General features: G+C 22.0%; 5 protein-coding genes across 12 annotated transcripts; 2 read left to right on the top strand and 3 right to left on the bottom strand.

Moving 5' to 3' along the window:
- Nucleotides 1–1,180: 1,180 nt before the first annotated feature.
- Nucleotides 1,181–2,860, bottom strand: LOC108002462 (glutamyl-tRNA(Gln) amidotransferase subunit A, mitochondrial). Its single transcript, XM_017064158.3, has 2 exons — nucleotides 2,281–2,860; nucleotides 1,181–2,227 (listed from the first exon to the last, which is right to left on the bottom strand). The coding sequence occupies exons 1-2, from the start codon at nucleotides 2,858–2,860 to the stop codon at nucleotides 1,197–1,199; spliced, it is 1,611 nt and encodes a 536-aa protein (XP_016919647.1). The 3' UTR covers nucleotides 1,181–1,196.
- On the top strand, nucleotides 2,672–7,748 carry LOC108004454 (eukaryotic translation initiation factor 3 subunit B). The gene is made up of 13 exons (XM_062085211.1): nucleotides 2,672–2,906; nucleotides 4,201–4,226; nucleotides 4,296–4,487; nucleotides 4,713–4,908; nucleotides 4,976–5,288; nucleotides 5,372–5,728; nucleotides 5,834–5,976; nucleotides 6,047–6,182; nucleotides 6,252–6,447; nucleotides 6,534–6,714; nucleotides 6,796–7,036; nucleotides 7,134–7,242; nucleotides 7,321–7,748. The coding sequence occupies exons 3-13, from the start codon at nucleotides 4,352–4,354 to the stop codon at nucleotides 7,419–7,421; spliced, it is 2,109 nt and encodes a 702-aa protein (XP_061941195.1). The 5' UTR covers nucleotides 2,672–2,906; nucleotides 4,201–4,226; nucleotides 4,296–4,351; the 3' UTR covers nucleotides 7,422–7,748.
- A 157-nt stretch (nucleotides 7,749–7,905) lies between these two features.
- Nucleotides 7,906–11,343, bottom strand: LOC108004455 (CDP-diacylglycerol--glycerol-3-phosphate 3-phosphatidyltransferase, mitochondrial). Of its 4 annotated transcripts, none has more exons than XM_062085213.1 (8): nucleotides 11,214–11,343; nucleotides 9,813–10,008; nucleotides 9,622–9,744; nucleotides 9,265–9,542; nucleotides 8,920–9,188; nucleotides 8,603–8,839; nucleotides 8,322–8,531; nucleotides 7,906–8,249 (listed from the first exon to the last, which is right to left on the bottom strand). In XM_062085213.1, exons 2-8 carry the CDS (start codon nucleotides 9,918–9,920, stop codon nucleotides 8,047–8,049), a joined length of 1,428 nt encoding a protein of 475 aa, XP_061941197.1. In that variant the 5' UTR covers nucleotides 9,921–10,008; nucleotides 11,214–11,343; the 3' UTR covers nucleotides 7,906–8,046. The 4 variants fall into 4 exon arrangements, with proteins under 4 accessions (XP_061941197.1, XP_061941196.1, XP_016922868.1 ...); XM_062085212.1 differs by having other exon boundaries at nucleotides 11,206–11,322; XM_017067379.3 differs by having other exon boundaries at nucleotides 11,074–11,253.
- A 52-nt stretch (nucleotides 11,344–11,395) lies between these two features.
- Nucleotides 11,396–16,853, top strand: LOC108004462 (endophilin-B1). Of its 5 annotated transcripts, XM_062085214.1 has the most exons (10): nucleotides 11,512–11,650; nucleotides 11,763–11,910; nucleotides 12,381–12,522; nucleotides 12,589–12,717; nucleotides 12,810–12,972; nucleotides 13,043–13,106; nucleotides 13,196–13,231; nucleotides 13,589–13,779; nucleotides 15,224–15,359; nucleotides 16,357–16,853. In XM_062085214.1, the coding sequence occupies exons 3-10, from the start codon at nucleotides 12,495–12,497 to the stop codon at nucleotides 16,468–16,470; spliced, it is 861 nt and encodes a 286-aa protein (XP_061941198.1). In that variant the 5' UTR covers nucleotides 11,512–11,650; nucleotides 11,763–11,910; nucleotides 12,381–12,494; the 3' UTR covers nucleotides 16,471–16,853. The 5 variants fall into 5 exon arrangements, with proteins under 5 accessions (XP_016922882.1, XP_016922881.1, XP_016922883.1 ...); XM_017067392.3 differs by lacking the exon at nucleotides 11,763–11,910 and having other exon boundaries at nucleotides 11,489–11,650; XM_017067393.3 differs by lacking the exons at nucleotides 11,763–11,910; nucleotides 13,196–13,231 and having other exon boundaries at nucleotides 11,396–11,650.
- Nucleotides 16,854–16,860: 7 nt separating this feature from the next.
- Nucleotides 16,861–18,250, bottom strand: LOC108004463 (small ribosomal subunit protein uS13). Its single transcript, XM_017067400.3, has 4 exons — nucleotides 18,137–18,250; nucleotides 17,600–17,785; nucleotides 17,372–17,473; nucleotides 16,861–17,069 (listed from the first exon to the last, which is right to left on the bottom strand). The coding sequence occupies exons 1-4, from the start codon at nucleotides 18,137–18,139 to the stop codon at nucleotides 16,902–16,904; spliced, it is 459 nt and encodes a 152-aa protein (XP_016922889.1). The 5' UTR covers nucleotides 18,140–18,250; the 3' UTR covers nucleotides 16,861–16,901.
- Nucleotides 18,251–22,722: the final 4,472 nt, after the last annotated feature.

Here is a 22,722-nt window from a genome sequence, read left to right as displayed (position 1 = left end):
TTGGTGCTATTTTATCAGTTGAGCAACATTAAAGTACATAATTTTGTTTTTTTATATTTGAATATATAAAATATATTTAAATAGTTATATTCATGTAATATTCTATAATTTTTATATTTTTCTAATATTCTATAAAATTTGTTTTCTAATTCTTATAAAATGTTACCGACAGAATTTTAATTACGATTTACCTAAAATTTGCATAAGTGAAAATTAACTGTGAATTTAAGAATTGCAATATTTTCAATAAATATAATGATTTGATTTAATCTCTCATATATAAATCTCTTAAGAATAATAAGTATCAAAATATCAAAATATTCAAAATATTCAAAATATTTACTATTCAAATACAATATATCTTCGAATAAAAAAATATCATTAACCATATAATCAATAAACTTAATAAAATATAATTATTTAATAATTAATAATATATAAATATAATTAATGAATCAATAATATTCTTATAATAAAAAGTAAAAAATAAACTTTTTTTTCTAAATTATTGCAAAATTTCTATATATCATTGTAATAACATAAAATAAAATATAATGTGATATTAAATTTAATCAAATATTTGTATTTATAAATAATAAAAAACCTAGATATTCATATTTCCATCTTTCGATCATGATGTTATCTACTTTATATTGAAATTTTATCGTTTTCATATACCAAACAATTTATAATCATGTATATATATATATATATATATATATCGCTTTACATTTATTTGTAAAGCGCGCAATGCAATAATAGAAGAATCCTTTAACATAGTAAGTAAATGCGACTTGATTACGACTTGATTATTGAATGGAATTTCAAATACAACTAATATCTCATAGAATATAATATATCTTACATAATCACAATATATCTTTTATATCTTACAAAGTCACAATCATTTTTTAAAAAATAATTATATAATTATATTAATATTTAATAATAATTATATAATAATATTTATTTAAATTTCATTAATTATAATATTATTTGAAATTAAACTATAAAAATATCAAGCATTTTTAATACATGAAATATATATATATGTAAATAATATATTATAATATAAATTAATTTCCAAATTAATAATTAATAATCATTAATCAAATAAAAAAGAAAATTGAAAATTAAATAATAAAAAGAAGATATGGAAAAATGAAAAGAATCAAACAAATTTATATAAAAACATTTTATTCTAACAAATAAATATCCTTTAATTCGAGTTTTGGAAACTGTACTATTTGTTCAATCCATTTTGCTACTGTAAGAAGTATTTTCTCATTAAAAGGAGATGCCATAAGTTGTAGGGATAAAGGTAAATTATTTTTAGAAAGTTTAATTGGTATATTAACAGCTGGTATACCTGCCATATTAGCAGGTTGTGTACAATAATCTTGAATTGAACATTGTGTCTGATTATCCATTGAAGTAAAATCATTATATTTAGGAGCTTCTGTCAAAGTGGTAGGCGTAAGTAAAAGATCAATATTATTATTCCATATTGCATTGAAGTCTTCTGAAATTAATCTTCTTATTTTCATTGCTTTAACATAATATTCTTCATAATTTTCTTCCAATAAGAAATAATTTCCAACCAAAATACGTTCTTTAACTATTTTACCAAAACCTTCAGATCTTGTTTTTTTATACATATCATACACAGAATTCCATTCATTTGATCTGTAACCATATTCTATACCATCATAACAAGCAAGATTGCTAGCAATGTCACAACGATTTAAAACTGTATAACACATTATAGAATAATTGGTATATGGCAATGATACTGTAAAAAGTGATGCACCACCTTCTCTCAAATATTGAGAAACTTCATCCCAACATTTTTGTATTTCAGGACTTAAATTTTTCTCTTTATATTCTTTTGGTATTCCAATTCTAAGATTACTAATATTTATTGTATCTGCTATTTCAAATGGTATATATTCTTTTTGTAAACAAGTAGAATCAAATTTATCTGGACCAGCTATAGTATTTAATATTAATACAGAATCATCGACATTCCTTGTAAGAATACCAGGTACATCCATTGAATTTACAAGAGGAATAAGTCCATAACGCGATACCAAACCATAAGTAGGTTTTAATCCAATTAAACCACAATAAGATGCTGGATTTCTTGTTGAACCTCCAGTATCAGAACCAATTGCTCCATAACAACTTCCACTTATAACAGCCACTGCAGAACCACCGCTACTACCACCTAAAATTGGATTATTATAAAAAATTTTAAAAAAGGAATTTTGTAACATATACCTGCTATATGCCATAAATTTGCATCTGTATTTTGTTTTATACATTCTTCATGTTTATTACAGGAATAAAATTTTGTTAATACATCTGAATTCCATAAGTTTTTAGTTGGTCCATAATATGAATCAATGGTTCCAGAACCCATAGCAAATTCATCAAGATTAGTTTTACCAATTAATATTGCTCCAGCATCTTTTAAACGCTGATATACAGTAGCATTATATGGAGGGATAAACTTTGATAACATCTTTGATGCACAAGTTGTTAAATGTTCTTTTGTACAATAATTATCTTTAATTGCAATAGGAATTCCATCAAGTCTTCCTAATAAATTATTATTCTTTTGTCGTAAATCTGAACATTCAGCATGTTTCTTTGCCGTTTCATCAGTAACAGTAATGTAAGCATTTAAAGGTTTAATGATCGATGTAACTTTAACAGAAGCTTTTGTAATATCAGATGGACGTACATCACCAATACTTATTTTTTGACTTACTTCTTTAATTGATGTAGTCAATAATTTATTCATTTTTTTTATTAATAATAACAAAAATATATATATTCGTAATAATAATCTGTACATAAAATAACTTACATGACATAACCTTATTTTATTTTACCGGTAAAAGGTATTTAAAAATATATTACTATACAAATATAATTTTAATTCTTAAAAAATAAATAAAATTGAATTGAATTTTAAATTGTTGTAAAAATATATCATAATTATACTAAAAATAATAATTAAAATTTATTATTATATAATTAAAATTATATCATAAACTGATTAAAAAATATTTTATACATAATTATTATAATAAATAATTTATAACACAAATTAATTTATTATTATATATATCATTATTACATAATTTATTATTATATTATATTTTTTATAAAAACCATTTAATAATTATATAATAATTATAACATTTCTAATAATAAAAAAAAAGTATTAATCATTAAGATATTGATAATTGATAAGAATGAATTATTAATTTTTTAAAAACTTATGTATAATTATATTATATTTAAAATATTAATATATAGCAATATTTATATATTTTTATAAATATTTTGATTTACAATAGGAACACTAATTTAATGATCTTATAATTACTTCTTTATATTCTCGTTTTATTATAAAAATATTATGCATAAAAAATATTACAATTAAAAATTATTTTAAATTACTTATAAGTTATTTTATAAATATCTTATATATCTGTTTTTATTATTGATAATTAATAATAAAATTATTTAAAGTCATTTATAATTAATAAAAAAAAAAGAACACTTCAATAAAATCAATCTCAAATTATGTAAAAAGAAGTAATTTTTCATTCGGTCTCGATAGTTTAAAAATTTAGAAGTTAATATTTGAATTTTTCAATTATTATATGAAAATCTATTATTATTATTAAATGATTATAGTGTTTTAATATTTCAATTATACAATTACTTATCATTAGTTTAATTTTCATTTAAAATTATTTAATTTAATTTTCAAAACTAAAAAATTTTAATCTAAAGATTAGCCGTGTTTAATTTTATTTTCGAAATGTAAAAAAAATGTAAAGAAAAATTATATCTTAATTAAATAATAATTTATTTTATTAAATTGTTATATATAAAATTATATAATTATATATAAAATTATAATGAATAAAAAAAAGTTTTCATCATATAATAAAATAAACAAATTATAGTATTTAAATTTATGAATCTTTTATAATAATATTTTTAATATATTCCATTTTCCAAATATTTAATAATTTAATAGATATTTTATTATTAAATTATATAATTAATTATCACATATTAATCTAATTAATTATTATTTTTTTATATATGCAAAAATTTTTATAAAATATATATATTTTTATAAAATTATTATAAAATTATTATTTATAATGAATATAGCAAATATGAGAATAGAAAAAAAATTGGTTAGTTTCATTTATTAAGAAATGGGTATATGTTTGACTTCCATTTTTCAAAAGTTGCATTCAATGCAGAAGGACAACATGCTGCCATTTTCATTTGATTCTCTATAAGTTCAGAGGTTTCCAAGATGGCGAAGAAAATGTTAGCAGATAAAACACCTCAAAATGAGGATAATATTAAAAATAATGATGATACATTTAACGAAGATGAAGAACCAAATTTTAGTGATCCTGAAGGATTTATTGACGATATCACTGACGAAGGTAAATAAAATTTTTCTTCAATGACAAGACAATTAAAGCTATGCTATGATGTCTGAAAGCATGGCTACGTATAATCGCAAATGTGGCATGCATATCTAACCTAAAAAACCATAAGTATTTTTTTGTATTTTTTTATTAAATATTGTTTTATAATTTATATTAAATATAAATTTTTTTAACATTTTAATATAATACTTATATATTTTTATTTACATATTTTTTTAGAATTACTTGGCGATATTTTGAAACAAAAACCCTCAGAAACAGATGGAGTAGAATCAGTAATTGTCATTGATGGAGTCCCCCAAGTTGAACCAGAAAGATTGGAAAAACTTCAATCTGTTATTAGCAAAGTATTGGGAAAGTTTGGAACAATAGTAAATCAATATTATCCCAAAAATGAAAATGGATATACGAAAGGGTATATATAATGATCCATGATGATATTCTTATATTTTAAAAATTATATGTAATTTATTTCATTTCAGATATATATTTCTAGAATATAACAATCCTCTTAATGCCTTAGCAGCTGCACAATCTGTAAATAATTATAAAATTGACAAGCAACATACATTCAAAGTAAATTTATTCACTGATTTCAAGAAATTTGAAGAAATTCCAGATGAATGGGAACCTCCAAAACCACAAGAATTTAAAGCAGCAGCTGATCTTCATTATTATCTTTTAGAACCAGATGCTTATGATCAATTTTGTGTGCTTTGTGGTAATGGTCCTTCTGTTACTGTTCAAGTCTGGCAAAATTCTGCTCCTGAACCAACATTACTTGAAGAACGTTCTGTAAGTTATTATATATTTTATTTAATATATATATTGATTTTAATCAATAATTTATTATTATAAAATTTATGTATTTTTCACAGCGTTGGACAGAGACATATGTTAAATGGTCTCCATTAGGAACATATTTAGCAACATTCCATAAATTGGGTGTTGCATTATGGGGTGGCCCTCAATTTTTGCAACAAGCTAGATTCAGCCAAAAAGGTGTTGAATGTATAGATTTCTCTCCTGGCGAGCGTTATTTAGTAACATATACTCCAAGAACTGATCTTGGTTCTGAACAGAAACGTCTTGTAATTTGGGACATTCTTACTGGTCAAGAAAAACGTGCGTTTTTCGCAGATGGTTCTTCAGTATGGCCTATTTTCCGTTGGTCACATGATGATAAATATCTTGCTCGTATGGGAGAAGATATTTTGAGTGTTTATGAAACACCTGTATGTATTTTTCCTTAATATTATTTGATATAAATTATTTGATTTAATTATTTGATATAAATATTATTAAATATATTATCTTTGATAAATTCATCAATATTACAGTCATTTGGATTATTGGATAAGAAAAGTATAAAAATTCCTGGTATCAGAGATTTTAGTTGGTCTCCTACAGATAATGTTCTTGCTTATTGGGTACCAGAAGATAAAGATGTTCCAGCAAGAGTTACTCTTCTCGAAATTCCAAAGTAATAATTCTTAATATTACTATAATTCATATTTCATAAATTATATAAATAACTAAATATATATTTCTAGTCGTAATGAAATTCGCAACAAAAATTTATTTAATGTGGCTGATTGTAAAATTTATTGGCAAAAATCAGGAGATTATCTTTGTGTAAAAGTCGATCGTTTCGCCAAACGCAAAGAAAAGACAGAACAGAAATACACGGTATTTATAAGTATTAAAATTATACATTAAGATATACAATTTGATGAAAATTTATATATTTATCTACAGGGTATGTCATATAATTTTGAAATTTTTCATATGAGAGAAAAACAAATACCTGTCGATAGTGTAGAAATAAAAGAACCAATACATGCATTTGCTTGGGAACCTGTGGGAAGCAAATTTGCTATTATTCATGGAGAAATTCCAAGTGTTAACGTTAGTTTTTATGAAGTACGATATGGTCATCAACCAGCTCTTCTCAGTAAGTTTTTTTATAATAATTATTTCTTAAATTTATCAATATTTTATTATAGTATTATATATATAAATATTTATTCTATTCAATAGAAAAATTGGAAAAAAAAGCTTGCAATCATCTATTTTGGTCACCATCTGGTCAATTTATTGTTCTTGCTGGATTAACAACCATGGCAGGAGCTTTAGAATTCATTGATACTAATGATTTTACTATCATGAATTCAACTGATCATTATCAAACTTCAGATGTAGAATGGGATCCTACTGGGCGGTAAATATTTATTTTAGTATTTATATTTAAAGTCTTTATATATAAATTATAAAAGTTGCTTAAGTACGTATTTCTTTATAGATACGTGGTAACAGCTGTTTCCAGTTGGAAAACTAGTGTGGATAATGGATATTGGATATGGACGTTTCAAGGACGTATATTAAAAAGAGTAAATCTCAATCAGTTTAATCAACTCTTATGGAGACCAAGACCACCAACATTATTGACACCAGAACAAATTAAAGAAATTAAGAAAAATTTAAAGAAGTATTCTGCGCAATTCGAAAGTAAAGATCGTATGCGATTAACCCGTGCTTCAAAGGTACTTATATTATTATATTTTTATTATATTATTATATTATATTATATTAATATATATTTATTATAAATTGTACATTTACTATAAAATTATTTTTTAGGAATTAATTGAGAAACGCTGTGCAGCGATGAAAGCATTCGAAGAATATCGTTCAAAACGCATACAAGAATGGAATAATCAAAAGAAGAGACGTTTAGAATTACGTAATGGTTTGTATTATAATGAATATTTTTTCTAAAATTTAAAAGTATTTTACTTTTTTTTTATATCATTTAATTCTTTTTCAGGTATTGATACAGACGAATTAGATTCTGATTCCAAAAATGTAGAAGAAGAAGTAATAGAATTTTTCGTCAAAGAAGAAACATTTATCATCGACGAGAAATAAAACTTTGTGGAAAAAGGTTTTATCTCTGCCATTTTTGGAAATCTCTAGTGCAAAACCAATACAGTCATTTGTGAAAAGTGATATCAGAAGTAATTATCTTCCAGAGTCACATAAAATTGTGACTCTCCATAGTGAACTAAAATGACTATTTTAAGTGGTTATGAACAGTTTCTCTTATACTATTTCTGCATCTCAATTGGAATTGCTTCCACCTTTCCGACGTTGCGTATGAAACGTCGTAAACATAATACCATAAAGTTTTATCACGTTCCATACAGGATAGTATGTCATTCAACAAATAATTATTATCAGTATAAATATATACAATGTACTTTATTTATCAAACCCATATGGCATAATCTATTTAGTTTTATATATTTATAAATAGAAAAAAATTAAGATTTTTTTTATTTATATCTTTTTACTAATTTTAAATGTGCTGTAAATGGTAAATGAACAAATTGTAAATTAATAATCTAAATCGTTATTCTTTTTTACAGTTTTTATTTCATATAAAGAAATTGGAAAATAATTAATATGAATAAATATTCATATATAGGTTTTATGACTTAGATTACAATGATCATTCCATGAATATAATACTAAAGAATAGATAAATATAAAATTAAAAATAGTATCGAAATAGAGCAACAATAGCACATACCCAAGTCGGAGGAATTCTATCTTGTTCAAAAAATGTTTTATTCGTTACACGTGTCGCACACGAAAATAAGCGTTCATGCTCTTTTTGTAGTTCATGTTGTAAATTTTTATTTTTGGTTAAAATAGCAATTTGGGTTTCTAAATCTTTGTTAACTGATCTATAACCTAAAGTCAATATTTTTTTTTTTTCATTCTTATTATTTTAAAATTAATTTGTCTTTAAATTTTAGATTTTACCAAAATTAGGAGATCCAATAAGAGTAAGACAGGGTTTTTCTTGATTTGGTAAAAAATACCAAAGTCCTTTGGCATGATAAGTCCATCCTGGTTTAATAAATTCCCATAAAGTTATTCTATTTTGTTGTCCTAATTTATTGCAATTTTTAACAAATGATTCCTCTAATTTTGTGTATGCTGCTGGGATACAACCAGCAATACCCTTTGCAGCTGTATAAATATAACATTATATTAACTATATTAATTAAATAATTTTCATTTGTTTTAAAATATAAACTTACAGAAGAAACCATTAGTAGATGGATGCGCTGTTAAAAGATGACATGTTGCTTGGCAATGTTTAAGTAATGCTTCACTATATTCTGAAGTTAAATTGAAATAACCAGTTGCTAATTTGAGAGTTGAGCCTGGTGGAGCTGTCTGTAGAAGTTTACATGTTATTTGACTATCATGATAAATATTTAATTGGCCCATTTGTATTAAAGGAAAAACCCAAGTATCTATATCTAAATTTTTTTCTACGAAAATAATTTATTTCGATTATATTTCAATTTGAATTTGTTTTTTCATAAATATATACATGGTTAAATATATATACCTATTTTTTCAAGATCAGAAGATTCTTCAAATTGCTTCTGAAATAAAATTCTTATACTATATGCTGCTTCTTCTATAAATGTGATAGGATCTTTAAGAGGATCAATTTTCATAGAATTTAATATTGTACTTCCATCTGATTGAAGCACAAAACTAAATTCTCCTACTTTTTGAATTAACTCGTCATAAAAATCACAAAGTTCTTTACAATTCTCAATCAGAAAATAACGATCTTGTCTATTAGTAAAATAATCATTGCTAAGATTAGCACTAAAAAATAAAATTAATTTAAATATTATAATTTTTTTATTTAATAATTAAATTTAAAATAATTTTAAATATTTACCCACTAATTATTATATCATCATCTATCATATATAATTTCATATGTTGTAATCCTATTAATTCATTAAAGCGATCTGGAATAATCATTTTTAAAAATCCACGAAGTTTAGGAGTATGATATAAAAAAATCTGACAACTATGACTATATTTTCCATTAAGTAATGGTTTCAACATTTTACGAGAATTTAATTTACCTCTGGATCCTCTCATAAAATCTAATAAAATTTTAACTTCAACATTACCATTGCTTGAAATTAAAGCTTCATTAATAGCATTTACCTATATAAAAAAAAAATTATTTATCAGTTGCTAATTTGAGAGTTATTAAATCTTTAATTAGATTTTGAAACAAACTTACTAAATTAGATTCTAATTTTCCTGTGCCTAAATACAATGATGCAAATGTTATTCTTTTTCTTGCATTTTTACATTTTTCTACAAGAATAGAATAAAATACATTTGGTTCATGAATTATTTTGATCTGAAATAAATAATTTTTATCATATATTTTATGAATTTCTTTTAAATTAAATATATTTATACATTCACCTCAGATCCTCTTAAGGCAAAACAAGGTGTATTTTTATGTAACCATGTTAATGTATGCAATTCAGAGTGTATTGTTTCAAATTCTAAGTCTTTTTCTTCAGTTGTCATAGTAATTGAAGTAATATTTTTTATTATAGATGAACAAGAAAACTTTAACTCTATTTGATTTGATATTAATAGTTTCTTTGTATGAAACCTAAAATTTATTAAAAATATTAATATTTATTAAGAGTTATTAATAATAATCATAAAATTTATAAAACAAAATATAGAAATATACCAAATAAAATATTACATAACATAATAAAAACATTAAAAATGCATTAATTTCATTCATAAAATCAATCAATTAATCTGACAAAATTTTCATAAAAATTAACGACACGTGCAGAAAGTATAATTAACGCATTACAAATTAATCGTTATTAAATTTATTTATCAAAATAATTTTTTTTTTAGAATTTTTTTTATTATCAAATAAAAACTTGTCAAATCCGTAAGATATGTCATAACATGTGGTTAATTCTTATGTCAAATTAATATATATAGGTTATCCTATCATTGTTTGCTTTAACAAGAATGAAATTCAATAAGACATCCATATTGCTTGAATCTTTTCAATTCTACTCACCACTTTGCAGTTTTAGGAATTAAATTATGCATGAGTAGATTCTTAAATAATAAATCATTAATAAATAAACTTCAAATTGCAAATAATTCTTCCCTCCTAACTAGAAATTGCAACATGCGCAATCTTCTGGACTTTTATCGAATTATATGTATAAAAATTTTCGCACGTTTTCCTTTTACTTTAGATTTAAATACAAACATTTTTATGATAAATTATAATATATGTTCATATCAATTAATTCCATTAATATATTAAATATTCATAATAAGATTTAATAAAATCTCTTTAATAAAATAAACATAAAATATTTATATTATGTTTATTTTCTAATAATTTCAATTTTAATAAAATATTAAATTTGTTAAATAATTCATTTTTTTAAATTTTATTTTGTATATTTTTAAAAATATAAAATATTTTTATAATTATAACTGTTAGGTTAGTTAAAGTATTTTTATAGAACTTATAATAAATTATTAATATATTTAGTTTATATAAATTTTAATTCAAATAAAATTAAAAATTCTATTTTTAATATTATCTATATCATGCAACTTATTTAATAATAATTTATATTTTTTCAATTACTAAATTATGAATTCTTATGCAAATATTTCTCATATTACATACATATATATCTTTTTCAAAGATGAATATAGTTTCGTTGATCGTAAATCACAAAGAGAGTAAAAACACTTTTTTTGAGATCGCTATTTGAAATATAAAATCCTATAAAATATAATATTTTTTCTGTGATAGTACCTACAAACCTGTGATCTGATGAAAAAGAGATGGGGCTACTTATATGTTCTATTATGAATACAAAAAAAATTTTTCAACTGTTGCGTAATTCAGCATTCATAATGGAATATATAAATGGCTCCATCTTTCTTTCATTAGATGTATTTGTAAGTAAACTATTATAACGAAAAATGTGCAATGGATAGCAATCTGTCAACTATTGAAAAGTCACGTGACTACCCCTCTTAAATACTATACATATATATATATATATATATATATTCTTATATAAATTGCAAAGGAAGCGCCTCTTCACGGAGATACTTGGAATTAGTGATCGATAGAAAATAAAGAGTGTCAGAGGTGATTGTTCAAGATTTACATCGAAATAGATATAAAAAAAATGGATTTAAATGTTAAAAAATTAGTAAAAGATGCTGGTGCTGCACTTAGTAGGGTTGTGCAGGTAAGATATACTTGATATAATAATTGAACAGATTTTTGTTGATAAAAGAATATATTAGTTAAAGTACTTGTAATTGAATGCTGTCACTTCTGACATTTTATATCTTTTTCAGTGAGAAAAACATTTAAATAAAATAAGCATCACTTGACACTTATTACTTTATTTATATTCCATGAAATAATTAACTTTTATTTGTAAAACATTATATATTTGTTTATTATTTTTTGTCTATATATTAAAATTAATTTTTGAAATATAAGGTTAGTAAATATATCATTTTAATGATTGTTTGTGTTTTATATTTTTTATCTTTATTTCCTTATTTTTTATATTTATTATGGAATTTCTTAATTTTAAATAATTTCAGAGAATAGATATGCAATATATGCATATTAATTAATCATTTAATGACTCAGAGTATATCAAATAAATGTAGATGACTAAGTAAAACTATCTATTTTAAAATTAATGTCATCATAATTTAGTAAAATATATTTTAAGAAAAATATTATAAAATATTATAAAAAATTGATATATGACAATGTAAAACATTATTTATAGTATATATAACATAAATATATATATATAAAATTATGATAATTTTCCAAATTAAAAATTTTTAATATCTTATATGATATAACATTATATGATTTATTATAATTTATTATAATAATTTAATAATAAATTATAATAATAAAACACCATATAATGTTTAAAATCTTTTTTTTAGTTAACAGAAGAAACATTAGGAACATCTGAAAAAACTGAATTAGATGCACATTTAGAACATCTTGCAGATAGAGCAAATGCAACTAAAACATGGACTGAAAAAATTCTTAGGAATATGGAAGCAGTACTTACTCCAAATCCAGGTAATATAAAAAAATTATATGATAAATTATATTTTGCATATTTATAATATAATAAATTTGTTACAGGCAATAGAATTGAAGATTTTTTTTATGAAAAAATTGATAAGAAGAAACCTAACAGATTGAGTAATCTAGAATATGTAGGCATGGATATGATAGAAGCAGGAAACAATTTTGGTCCAGGAAATGCTTATGGTTTGTATAAATATTAATTTTATTTTTTAATTATTTTGTAATTTCATTTTTTCTTTATTTTACTGTAAATATTGTAAAAATTATTATTCTAGGTAGTGCATTAAATAAAGTTGGACAATGTCAACAAAAGTTAGGACAAATTGAAAGAAGTTTTATTAAAGATGCAGCTATTTGTTATATACAACCTTTAAGAAAATTTTTAGAAAGTGAAATGAAAACTGTTACTAAAGAAATGTCAATATTGGAAAATAAGCGGTATATATTTTATTCTTTCTGCATATTTAAATGTTCATTAATTAATTAAATTATTATTTATTATTTTTAGACTAGATTTAGATGCATGTAAAAATCGAGTAAGAAAAGCAAGAAGTATGTTGGGTCAACAGAGTGTAAGTTTTATCATTTATTATTTTAATAAATTATATATGTTATATATGTTTACAATGTGCTTTGTCCTATATATTGCTGCATATCATAGGAGTCTGGGGTATCTCCTGAAGTATTACTTGATCAGGTATTAAAGGAGTTGATACCTTCAGTGATTTAAAATTTATAATAAAACCTGAACTTTCTTAAATATATATTTAATATTGTTATGATGAAACTTTTAAAATCTATATATATATTATATATATATTATATATTATATTATTATATAATATATTATATATATTATATTATATTATTTTACTATACTTTGTGTTATAATAAAATTCATAATAATCATATATTTTTCATTTTAAAATTCATTTCAAAAATTATTTCTATTTTATTTAAGTTATATAAAAAATTATTGATTATGAAAATTATATTAAATTATATAAAAATTATTCAAAAACAAAAAATAAAACTGTTTATTATATGTACTCAGGCAGAGAGGGAGTTGAGAGTAGCACAATCGGACTTCGATCGTCAAGCAGAGATTGTAAAGTTATTATTGGAAGGAGTTTCAAGTTCTCAGGCAGGACACTTACGTTGCTTACATGAATTTGTTGAAGCACAAGCACGATATTATGCTCAATGTCATGCAACAATGCAAGATTTACAACGTGAACTTGCTGGGTAAGAAAGAAAATTTATTTTCAAAGTTCGTTTTTTTTTCAAATATTATTTCATTATCCTACACACTACTGTACAACTATCCTTATATAGCTATCCTACTCTTTGGTGATCCGAGTGAGTAATGTTTAATAATTATTGAATGTTATGTCATATATGACATGTAAAAGTATTTAGAATAAGCTTATAGAACCATTACTCATTCGCAAAGATCATCATGTATTAATTTGTATTGCCTAAAACTTTGCTTATTTTTATAAATGTGCTATATGTAATGTTTATTTTCCTTTTTTCTTTTTTTTAATAATAATTATGTTATCTTAATTGTAGATCCTAAAATAAAAACAATTATGTATTTGTTGCTCTAGTTCTGTGCTTATTATATTTATTTATTCTTTCAATATATTCTTTCTATTTTCTATCTTTGCCTGCATGATTGGGATTCCAGGACGCGTCAACCAAGTCCTTTGCTGCGAGTCAACAGCGAAGATGTGATCGAGTTAACACCTTCAAATTCACAATCCCAAAATTCCTCTATACATCCACCACTTGCTGGTTCTACCTATGTTACTGCTACCTTTGATACTGATATCTCGAAAGTTTAGCTTAAGACTAATTAATTGCGTTAATGGCAGGCAATAACTACTTCATTTATTTATGATTTGAAATCATAAATAAAAGCTTATAGGGCATTTCTCCTATGTATACATAGATATACATATTCGTTAACTTATACAATTTTAAAAATATGTTAAATGATTCTTAGTCTATTATACTACTATCGCGTTATGAACTTGTAACTATCAGAAATCAGTAAATAAATTATCTTTATGAAATGTTTATTTACTTTCACATAATAAAAAAATAGATAATTAGCTAATAAATAACAAAATTAGGAAAAAATTATTTTAGATTTTTTTTTTTATTTATTTAATATTCTTACTTGTTTAATATGTATTTGAATCATGTTCTATTATGTGTTGTCTGTATAGTTGATTAATGTTTGTTTGTAATGCATGATGCTAAATTTCTTTAATATTAGCAAATTATTTGTTAAAAAAGATTAGGATTTTTTTTCCAAATCTTTTAATATATTTTTAACATTATTTTTAAATTATTATTTATTGTTTTCCTATTTGCCAAATCGCTTATGCTTCTGTATGTATACTAATATAATTTTACAATAATTTTAATATTTATTTATATATCTAGCATATAGATTATATAAAATATAATAATAATTTAAAGTAAGAATTTATATTTCTTTTTTTTTCTTTGAAAAACAAAATTAGAGTATTTTATCAATTTTTTAATTTAAAAAAGGAACAATATAATTTAAATACAATTAAAAATTATAAAAACAATTTTACATATTTGCACAAATAGTTGATTCATTTTAAAACGCATGTTCACCAAACTCATCCAAATTGTAATTTATCCTACCCAGCTTATCTGGGGGTCCTTATCATCCGACTACCTTATCAACATCCAATGTATCAGGGAATGATGATGAACAACTTGCAAGGGTATTATGCGATTTTTCTGCGAGCAATTCTGAAGAATTAAGCGTCGTACAAAATGAGGTAACAAAATTCGTGATTTAGTTAGAAAGAAGCATGTTTGCAGCATAGCTAAATAAATGCTATGAATTGTTAGTTAAAAGTGAGTTCATTTATTAATTCAATTAAAAGTAATTTTTTTCATTTGAAAATTTTGATATAATTAAGTCAATTTTATAAAATTTTATTTCAAATTCAAATATATAACAATGAAATCTCATTAATAATAAATATTAAAATTTTATTAGAAATTTATTAGAATCTATAAATCTATTTATTAGAAATCTATAAATAATTGTGCTCTTTATATCTTGAATTCAGTGCAATGCAAATGTATTTTTGATTTATTATAAATATGATAGAAAGATAATAGTGTTACATAAGAATTTATGATATATTCTCATATAGTTTAAAATTTTAAATAGTATATAGTTTAAATTTCTGTTTCTATAATGTAAAATAAAGATAGAGTGCTTAAAATGAATAATGTAAATAAATTTTTGTAACAAAAATAAGATGTTATAAAGTAAAAAACATATATATATTGGGATTGCATATAATACTCAATTAATTTAAGTCTCTATTTTAAAATAAACATTTTTATATACTTGACATTAAGTCTTTAAGAATTTTGCATGATATTTGTAATATTTAATTATAATAATAATAAATGTATAATTTGTTTTCCTATTTTTGTTAAATTTTGTTTTTGATGCTTAATATATATGTTCTGATTTTATTTGTATATTTGTTTCTACATAAAAAAATTAATGTTATATATGTATATGCATATAAAAAAATACATATATGCATTATTCAAATTTTGCATGTAATAAATAAATTATTATTCATTTGTTATGTGTATTTTATTTGTTCATAACCTTAAATACCTTCAATTTTTTTTATAATTTTTACTATTTTTATTTATTTCAATTAAATTTTTTATATATATTTTAAAATTTATCAAATTAAAACTTTACGAACTTATTTTAATATTTTATGAAATTCAATTATCTTATAGGTAATTACAGTTATTGAAATACCTGGTGATGAGGACTATGTAATGGGGATAAGTGGATCAAAACGAGGAAAAATACCCGTAGCATATTTAGAATTGATTAATATTTATAAATGAAAAACTTGTCAATAAATATTCTTAATGAATATTCCTTGTACTTATACTTTTGCTTCTATTTAAATTGAAAACTATAAACATTTTATCTTGTATAATAAGTTTTAGAAATAACTGCCAAAATGTGATTAATCAAAATCACATTTTAGGTGTATATATTTAATTTTTTACAATTTAAATATATAACGCAACATGTATAAAAAAAAGAACTGAAAATCTTCAAAATTGCATATTAAATAAATATTTTTAAATTATGAAAACTATTTTGAAAATGTTTCTGCAATTATAATTCAGCTGGTATTTAAACAAAGAATTATGTTTCACAAATTGAAAAATGTATTATATTGTCTATAATAAATATATTATTCAAAACAATTAAAATAAAACCAGTAATGTTATTTTATTAATTTATTGATAATCAAAAAAATATAAAATTACTTCTTTTTCGATACACCCACTGTGCGTCCACGACGACCTGTAGTTTTTGTATGCTGACCACGTACACGCAAACCCCAATAATGACGCAAACCTCTATGAGCACGAATTTTCTTCATTCGTTCCAAATCTTCACGAAGTTTTGAATCCAAATAAGAACTAGTGAGCTATAAAATATAACGTAATAATTGAATTATATAATTTTTTTAAAATAATAATTTGTTTATAAATCTATTGGAATTTATATGTTGCATAATTAATTAAGTTTCAATTTACTATTTAACTTATTGTTAAATAGCAAACTATCATGCAGTTTCTCTAGCACGAACTACCAATTAATCCATATACAAAGTACATATGGTTAGTCGTGAAATCGTGCTTATAAAATTAATTATTTAATTTTTTTCATAAGTTTAATTAATTAATAAGTCATATCAATATTTTATAAGAATTCTATAATTGTACATACCTGTGAATATTTACCATCTACAATATCTTTTTGCCTATTCAAAAACCAATCAGGAATCTTGTATTGTCTAGGATTAGCCATGATTGTAACAATTTTTTCAACCTTATAACAAAAAATATCAGATAAATATATTATTTGTTAGTTATTATAGAAATTAATAAATTTTATTTATTTTTTATTTATATGAAATTATTAAAAAAAATATAAATTATATAAATTAATTCTTACTTCTTCTTCTGAACATTCTCCAGCACGCTTATCTAAGTCGATATCAGCTTTTTTTAAAACTATATTAGCATAACGACGACCAACACCTTTAATTGCTGTCATAGCAAACATAACTTTTCTATTACCATCAATATTCGTGCCCATGACACGAAGAATATGTTGAAATTTTTCCGGAATTACGAGAGACTGAAATATAATGATACATCTATTAAGTTTACAAATTAACCTATATGTATCAATATTTACAATATTAGTTAATTGTTCTCATATTTATTTTAAATTATTAAAAATTATATGAAGATACACAAAATATAATATGAGAAACAATTAACTAAAGATATAATTTTTATATATAACAATTATAAATTATCATTCAATAAATGAGTGATGATATTATATAACTTTAAAAGATTATAAAATATCTTTATAATCGGTTACATAAATAATTATTTTATAATTTCTTATTTAAAAAAAATATATTTTGTATAAGATTCTATTTAAAATTAAGGATTTAAAACTTTGACATAAAATACTCACCATCTTGCAAAAATGCTTGTTACTGAAAGAGATTAAATCAGAATTACACTTTTCTTCCTATAGAGGGCATTTATGATATATAGTGAGCATTACAATAATTTAGTAAAATAAAAATATAATTGGAATAAAAATCTATATAATAAAATTATACGTGTAATAATGATTATATATATTATTATTTCATAAAATAGAAAATAGATAATAAATAATTTTAATAATAATTATAAAATGATATTTTATTATAATTTTGTTTTTTTAATATAAAATAATATAACAATATTTTGAAATTTATAATATAATATATTTAAAAATAACGACATATTGAAAATAATATAAATTGTAAATATAAGTTATAAATATTAAAAATTATAAATATAAGGTAATATATAATTCAAAAAAAGTATACTTCAAAAAAGTATACATATAAAAGAATTAATTATTTTACAATATTATAATATTATTGATTTTATGCACAATTTTATAAAAAATTATTTAAAATCTAAATTCACAATTTTTATTATATGATAATTGTATATTAAAAAATTCTTTTTAATAAGTTATATATATATATGCAATACTTCTTACTGTATGACGATAGATGGCGCACTATGTATTGTATTTGAAAATTGGATATGCATATAGTATAAAATGAAATATAATATATAATATTCATATTTGTATGTACTTTCTAACATTGGCTTTACAAATATTTAAAATTGTGTTTCTATTAAATATCGACTATTTTTTATGTACAAATTAAATAAATTATAAAATATTACAATTTTAAAATTATAAAAATTTATAATAATTAATATAATTAGTAATAATAATAATAATTTTAATGATAATCCAAATAGCAAATGATAATCCAAATATCATGATTTCTAGTAAATAAACATTATTTCGTCGGATAAAAAGATCATTTCTCTTTTCAATAACATAAAGAAATTCAAAGATAATTCATTAATAAGAAAAAGTTAGAATCTTGAAATAAAAAAATGTAAGTACTTTTCATATATTTCTTATGAAATAAAAATAATGGATATTAATAGATATTATTTTTGAAATAAAATAGATTAACTTTAAAAACTAAAATCTTAAAAAATTTTAAAAATTTAAAAAACAAATAAAAGAAAAAGTTAAGTTAAAATTTAAAACATAAAATAAATAGATAAATATAAAATATGCATACAATATAAAATGGTATATAAATATTCATGCTTCGTTTATTCTAATTTAAATTCGATAAAATTTCAATGGAATTTATCGTTATCAGAACTTAAATATCATCTAATACCGAAAAGGGAGTGTTTTAGAAAAATTTTCGAACGTAATACAATAAAATCTATCTCACGGGTATAGTTTCGATAACTCAATAAAAAACGAAAGAGTAAAAAGTAATCGTGTATGTAGGAGAATTGCCGTTTCCTATAGGATACGATTTCCTGCTTGGTTTTCCAACGTTTTCCTTCTTTCATTCTTGAATCCAAGAGGGTGGAGCAAAAACGAGCGTCGAGAGGATAATAGGAAGAAGAAATTCCGAGGTATGATACCCCTCTGATTCGTTTTACGATGGTCGTTTCCTCGAATTAGGGCGGAATAAGAAAGAATTCGTGAATCCGCTGATCTCGACTAACCCCCTTTTATCTTGTTCGTTGGAACGTGGAATATAAACGTATATACATCATATAAATATGCAAAAGTTCATGTATACAAATGTACGACCATATGTTGATTTAAAAAAAAGAAGTTAATACAAAATTTTTTTATAGAGTTATCAATGCATATTCATTAATAAAATCATGAATTAAATTAAGATTATGCGATGTTTAATTTATTGTAAAGTAAATTTGCTATTAATGAATTTTCTTTTTTTAATTCTTTTATTATCATATTATTTTCCAATTTATAATTTTGTACTATCTATAAATAACTTACAAAAAATATTATTTATAAAAAATATTTCAATATTTAGAAAGAAATGAGTTCAAATGTAATAAAAATTATTTTTCTAAAATTTTAGCTTTTAACTTTTGAAGAGACATATTTCATAATTTTAAATATATATATATTATAAATTATAAATTATATATATAATGGGAATAAAAATAATATAAAACAAATAATTTTTTTCAAATATCTTAGAATTTCTTTATATTCAATAAATGTATAAGTTAAAATAAAACATTCAGTAGAGATTTTTCTGATTTTAGATTTTTAAAAGACTCTAAATCAATTTATCTTTAAAAAAATAATAGAATTTTAATCACAGAATAGCAGATGAGATTATTTATAGATCATTCTTGCTTTTTTCTTTTTATAATGATATAATATATTATAATTATATAATTTCAGATATTAATAAGATGTTAACAGGTAGTAGGAAATAGATAAAGCATTATAGAGAGAAATTTAGACTTTAGAAATTCTTGGGATTCTAGAAAATGAAAAAATTTTCAAAAATCATCGTTCGAAAGTGTTAACTTTACCATAATACGTGAGATCGTGATGTTTGTGACGAATAAACAGTAAGCTGACTATTCTAACAGAATGAACATTCAACAATACCTATGGTCACTGGCACGTGCTAACATATGGGCTTTAGGGCTTTGTCAGTATCCAGTGGTCTCTTTGCGGGGGTGGTAAATGGGGTGTCATCGTGTTAAATGGCCCTGACACCCGCGAATCCATTCAAGGCATGCCTTTAACCAAGATTCAAAACCAATTCTTGCGGCTAATTTCCACCGTTTATACATTTAATTGCTCTTTCAAGCCACCTGGACTACCAGCAATGCACGATTTCGTTCAATAGAGTTTCAAATTGTCGCATTTATAGTTTCCTGAAATTTATTGATTTCTATTCCCTATTCGAAAGTAAGATGTTATTTGTCATACAATCATATATCTTTTATTGATGAATTGAATATTTTGTGAAATCTAATTTAAAATTTAAGATATGTTATAATATTCTATAAAATTTAAGTTATATTAGATATAGTTACATAATAAATAACATTTTTAAAAATAAAAGATAGATATTAATTAGATATCTAACTTAATTCATTTTAAAATTAAAATTTTTAATCAAAATTTGATTATTGATTCCAACTTCGTAAAAATTTAATCTTCTTCTTGTTATGTTTATAAAGAAAAATATAAAAGTATATTCAAACATCCTATTTTTGAATATTAAATTTTAGAAAAAGGAAAATTAATTATTTTAATAGATATAAGATATTATCAATCGATGAAAATAATAACTAAATATATTAATAACTAGTTTGAACAAAAACAACTATTTTGAAACTCGAAAGTTTTACATATTTAAGAAATTAGAACAAGTTCACGCGAAGAAGAAATATTTAGATACTTTTAATAATCTAATTCCATCATTATATATTATTTTAAATAATTATTCTATTAATTATTTTAAAAATAATTTTAAGTTAAAAATTAAATGACAAATACAATATTTCATGGACAAGGTTTATAATTATGGACAGTAAAATCAAAATTGTAATTAAAAAATTGAGATTGTTTTCGTATTTGAAAAAAGAGAAATCTGTAAAACTCCCTTAAATACGTTGCAATGCGGTTTTATGACGTTGAATGAAAAAAGTCGTTTCTGTGATAAACAAAGACCTCGAAGTATACATCATCTTTTTGTACTTACATCTTTGTTACCAAGGTCCTTTTTTTTTGAAAATCGACTTTCGAAACAGCTACTGAACGCCCTATTACCTGATGTTACTCTTCCTGTAGGTAACAACACTCTATTACCTAATGTTACTCTTTAGGTAACAGTCGTAAATGAAGTAATGTCTGTAACGTTAAGGTAAATGTGCATAAATCAATCGATTTAATGGCGATTATTATTCGAAGAATTCAAAGAGAAAATAATAAAATAATAAAATGGAAAGTGGTAAAATGATAAAATTTTTTAATTTAAAAAAATTAATTATTTTAATAAATATTTTAAGATAAAAATTTTGTAAAAATCTTTATGCTTTTAAATATTAAAACACACGTATCGATTATTAAAATAATTATCCATTTTTTTTTGGATTAATATAGATATGAATTTTATGTTTATTTTATGTTCATTTGCTATGATTTTTAGATAAAGATATTTTTTTTTAAATCAATTTTTCCTTTTTTTTACATCATTTAATCTAAAATTTCGTTAATTTTCATCAATTTTCTTTTTTATTAAGTTTAATTTTATAAAATTCTTAAAAAAATATTATATATTTTTTTCTTGCTCAAAATATAAATAAATATTCATAATATAAGTAAATATGCTTACTATCAAAAGTTAAAAAACGAATTAATCACTTGCAAATTTCTTGATTATTATATTTTTATCCTTGATCTCTATCTTCATCTAAGCATATTCGAAAAAAATTTGATGTATAGACTATTTAGATCTCTTTATCCAACATTTATTCATGAAAGGATGAGAAATATAAGTAAGTTCGCTTTATTGTCAATAAATATGAATATAATTCGATATTCTTATTCACATGATATTCATATTACGAATATCCTGTTAATCTTATTTTAAATAAGATATTTTTATTTTTCAT

This window comes from Apis cerana, linkage group LG14 (assembly GCF_029169275.1).
Source record: "Apis cerana isolate GH-2021 linkage group LG14, AcerK_1.0, whole genome shotgun sequence".
NCBI classification, from domain to species: domain Eukaryota; kingdom Metazoa; phylum Arthropoda; class Insecta; order Hymenoptera; family Apidae; genus Apis; species Apis cerana.
This window is presented reverse-complemented; position numbering and strand designations above follow the sequence as displayed.

Bases quoted from the DNA above. Each gene is read 5' to 3' on its own strand.
- LOC108004463 (XM_017067400.3), bottom strand. The intron at 17,474-17,599 runs GTAAGAATTAAT...TTTTGTTATAAG, and splicing joins GAGAATGTTCAGAAGAAGAA to GTTGAAAAAATTGTTACAAT. The intron at 17,070-17,371 runs GTATGTACAATT...TATATTTTATAG, and splicing joins TAGATGGTAAATATTCACAG to CTCACTAGTTCTTATTTGGA.
- LOC108004455 (XM_017067378.3), bottom strand. From the start codon at position 10,475: ATGCATAATTTAATTCCTAAAACTGCAAAGTG. The intron at 10,009-10,443 runs GTGAGTAGAATT...AATAAATTTTAG, and splicing joins ATTCCTAAAACTGCAAAGTG to GTTTCATACAAAGAAACTAT. The intron at 9,745-9,812 runs GTGAATGTATAA...TATTTATTTCAG, and splicing joins TTGCCTTAAGAGGATCTGAG to ATCAAAATAATTCATGAACC.
- LOC108002462 (XM_017064158.3), bottom strand. From the start codon at position 2,860: ATGTACAGATTATTATTACGAATATATATATTTTTGTTATTATTAATA. The intron at 2,228-2,280 runs GTATATGTTACA...ATCCAATTTTAG, and splicing joins AAATTTATGGCATATAGCAG to GTGGTAGTAGCGGTGGTTCT.
- LOC108004462 (XM_017067392.3), top strand. From the start codon at position 11,588: ATGGATTTAAATGTTAAAAAATTAGTAAAAGATGCTGGTGCTGCACTT. The intron at 12,523-12,588 runs GTAATATAAAAA...AATTTGTTACAG, and splicing joins AGTACTTACTCCAAATCCAG to GCAATAGAATTGAAGATTTT. The intron at 13,232-13,588 runs GTATTAAAGGAG...ATATGTACTCAG, and splicing joins CTGAAGTATTACTTGATCAG to GCAGAGAGGGAGTTGAGAGT.
- LOC108004454 (XM_062085211.1), top strand. From the start codon at position 4,352: ATGGCGAAGAAAATGTTAGCAGATAAAACACCTCAAAATGAGGATAAT. The intron at 6,715-6,795 runs GTAAATATTTAT...ATTTCTTTATAG, and splicing joins GAATGGGATCCTACTGGGCG to ATACGTGGTAACAGCTGTTT. The intron at 7,037-7,133 runs GTACTTATATTA...ATTATTTTTTAG, and splicing joins GATTAACCCGTGCTTCAAAG to GAATTAATTGAGAAACGCTG.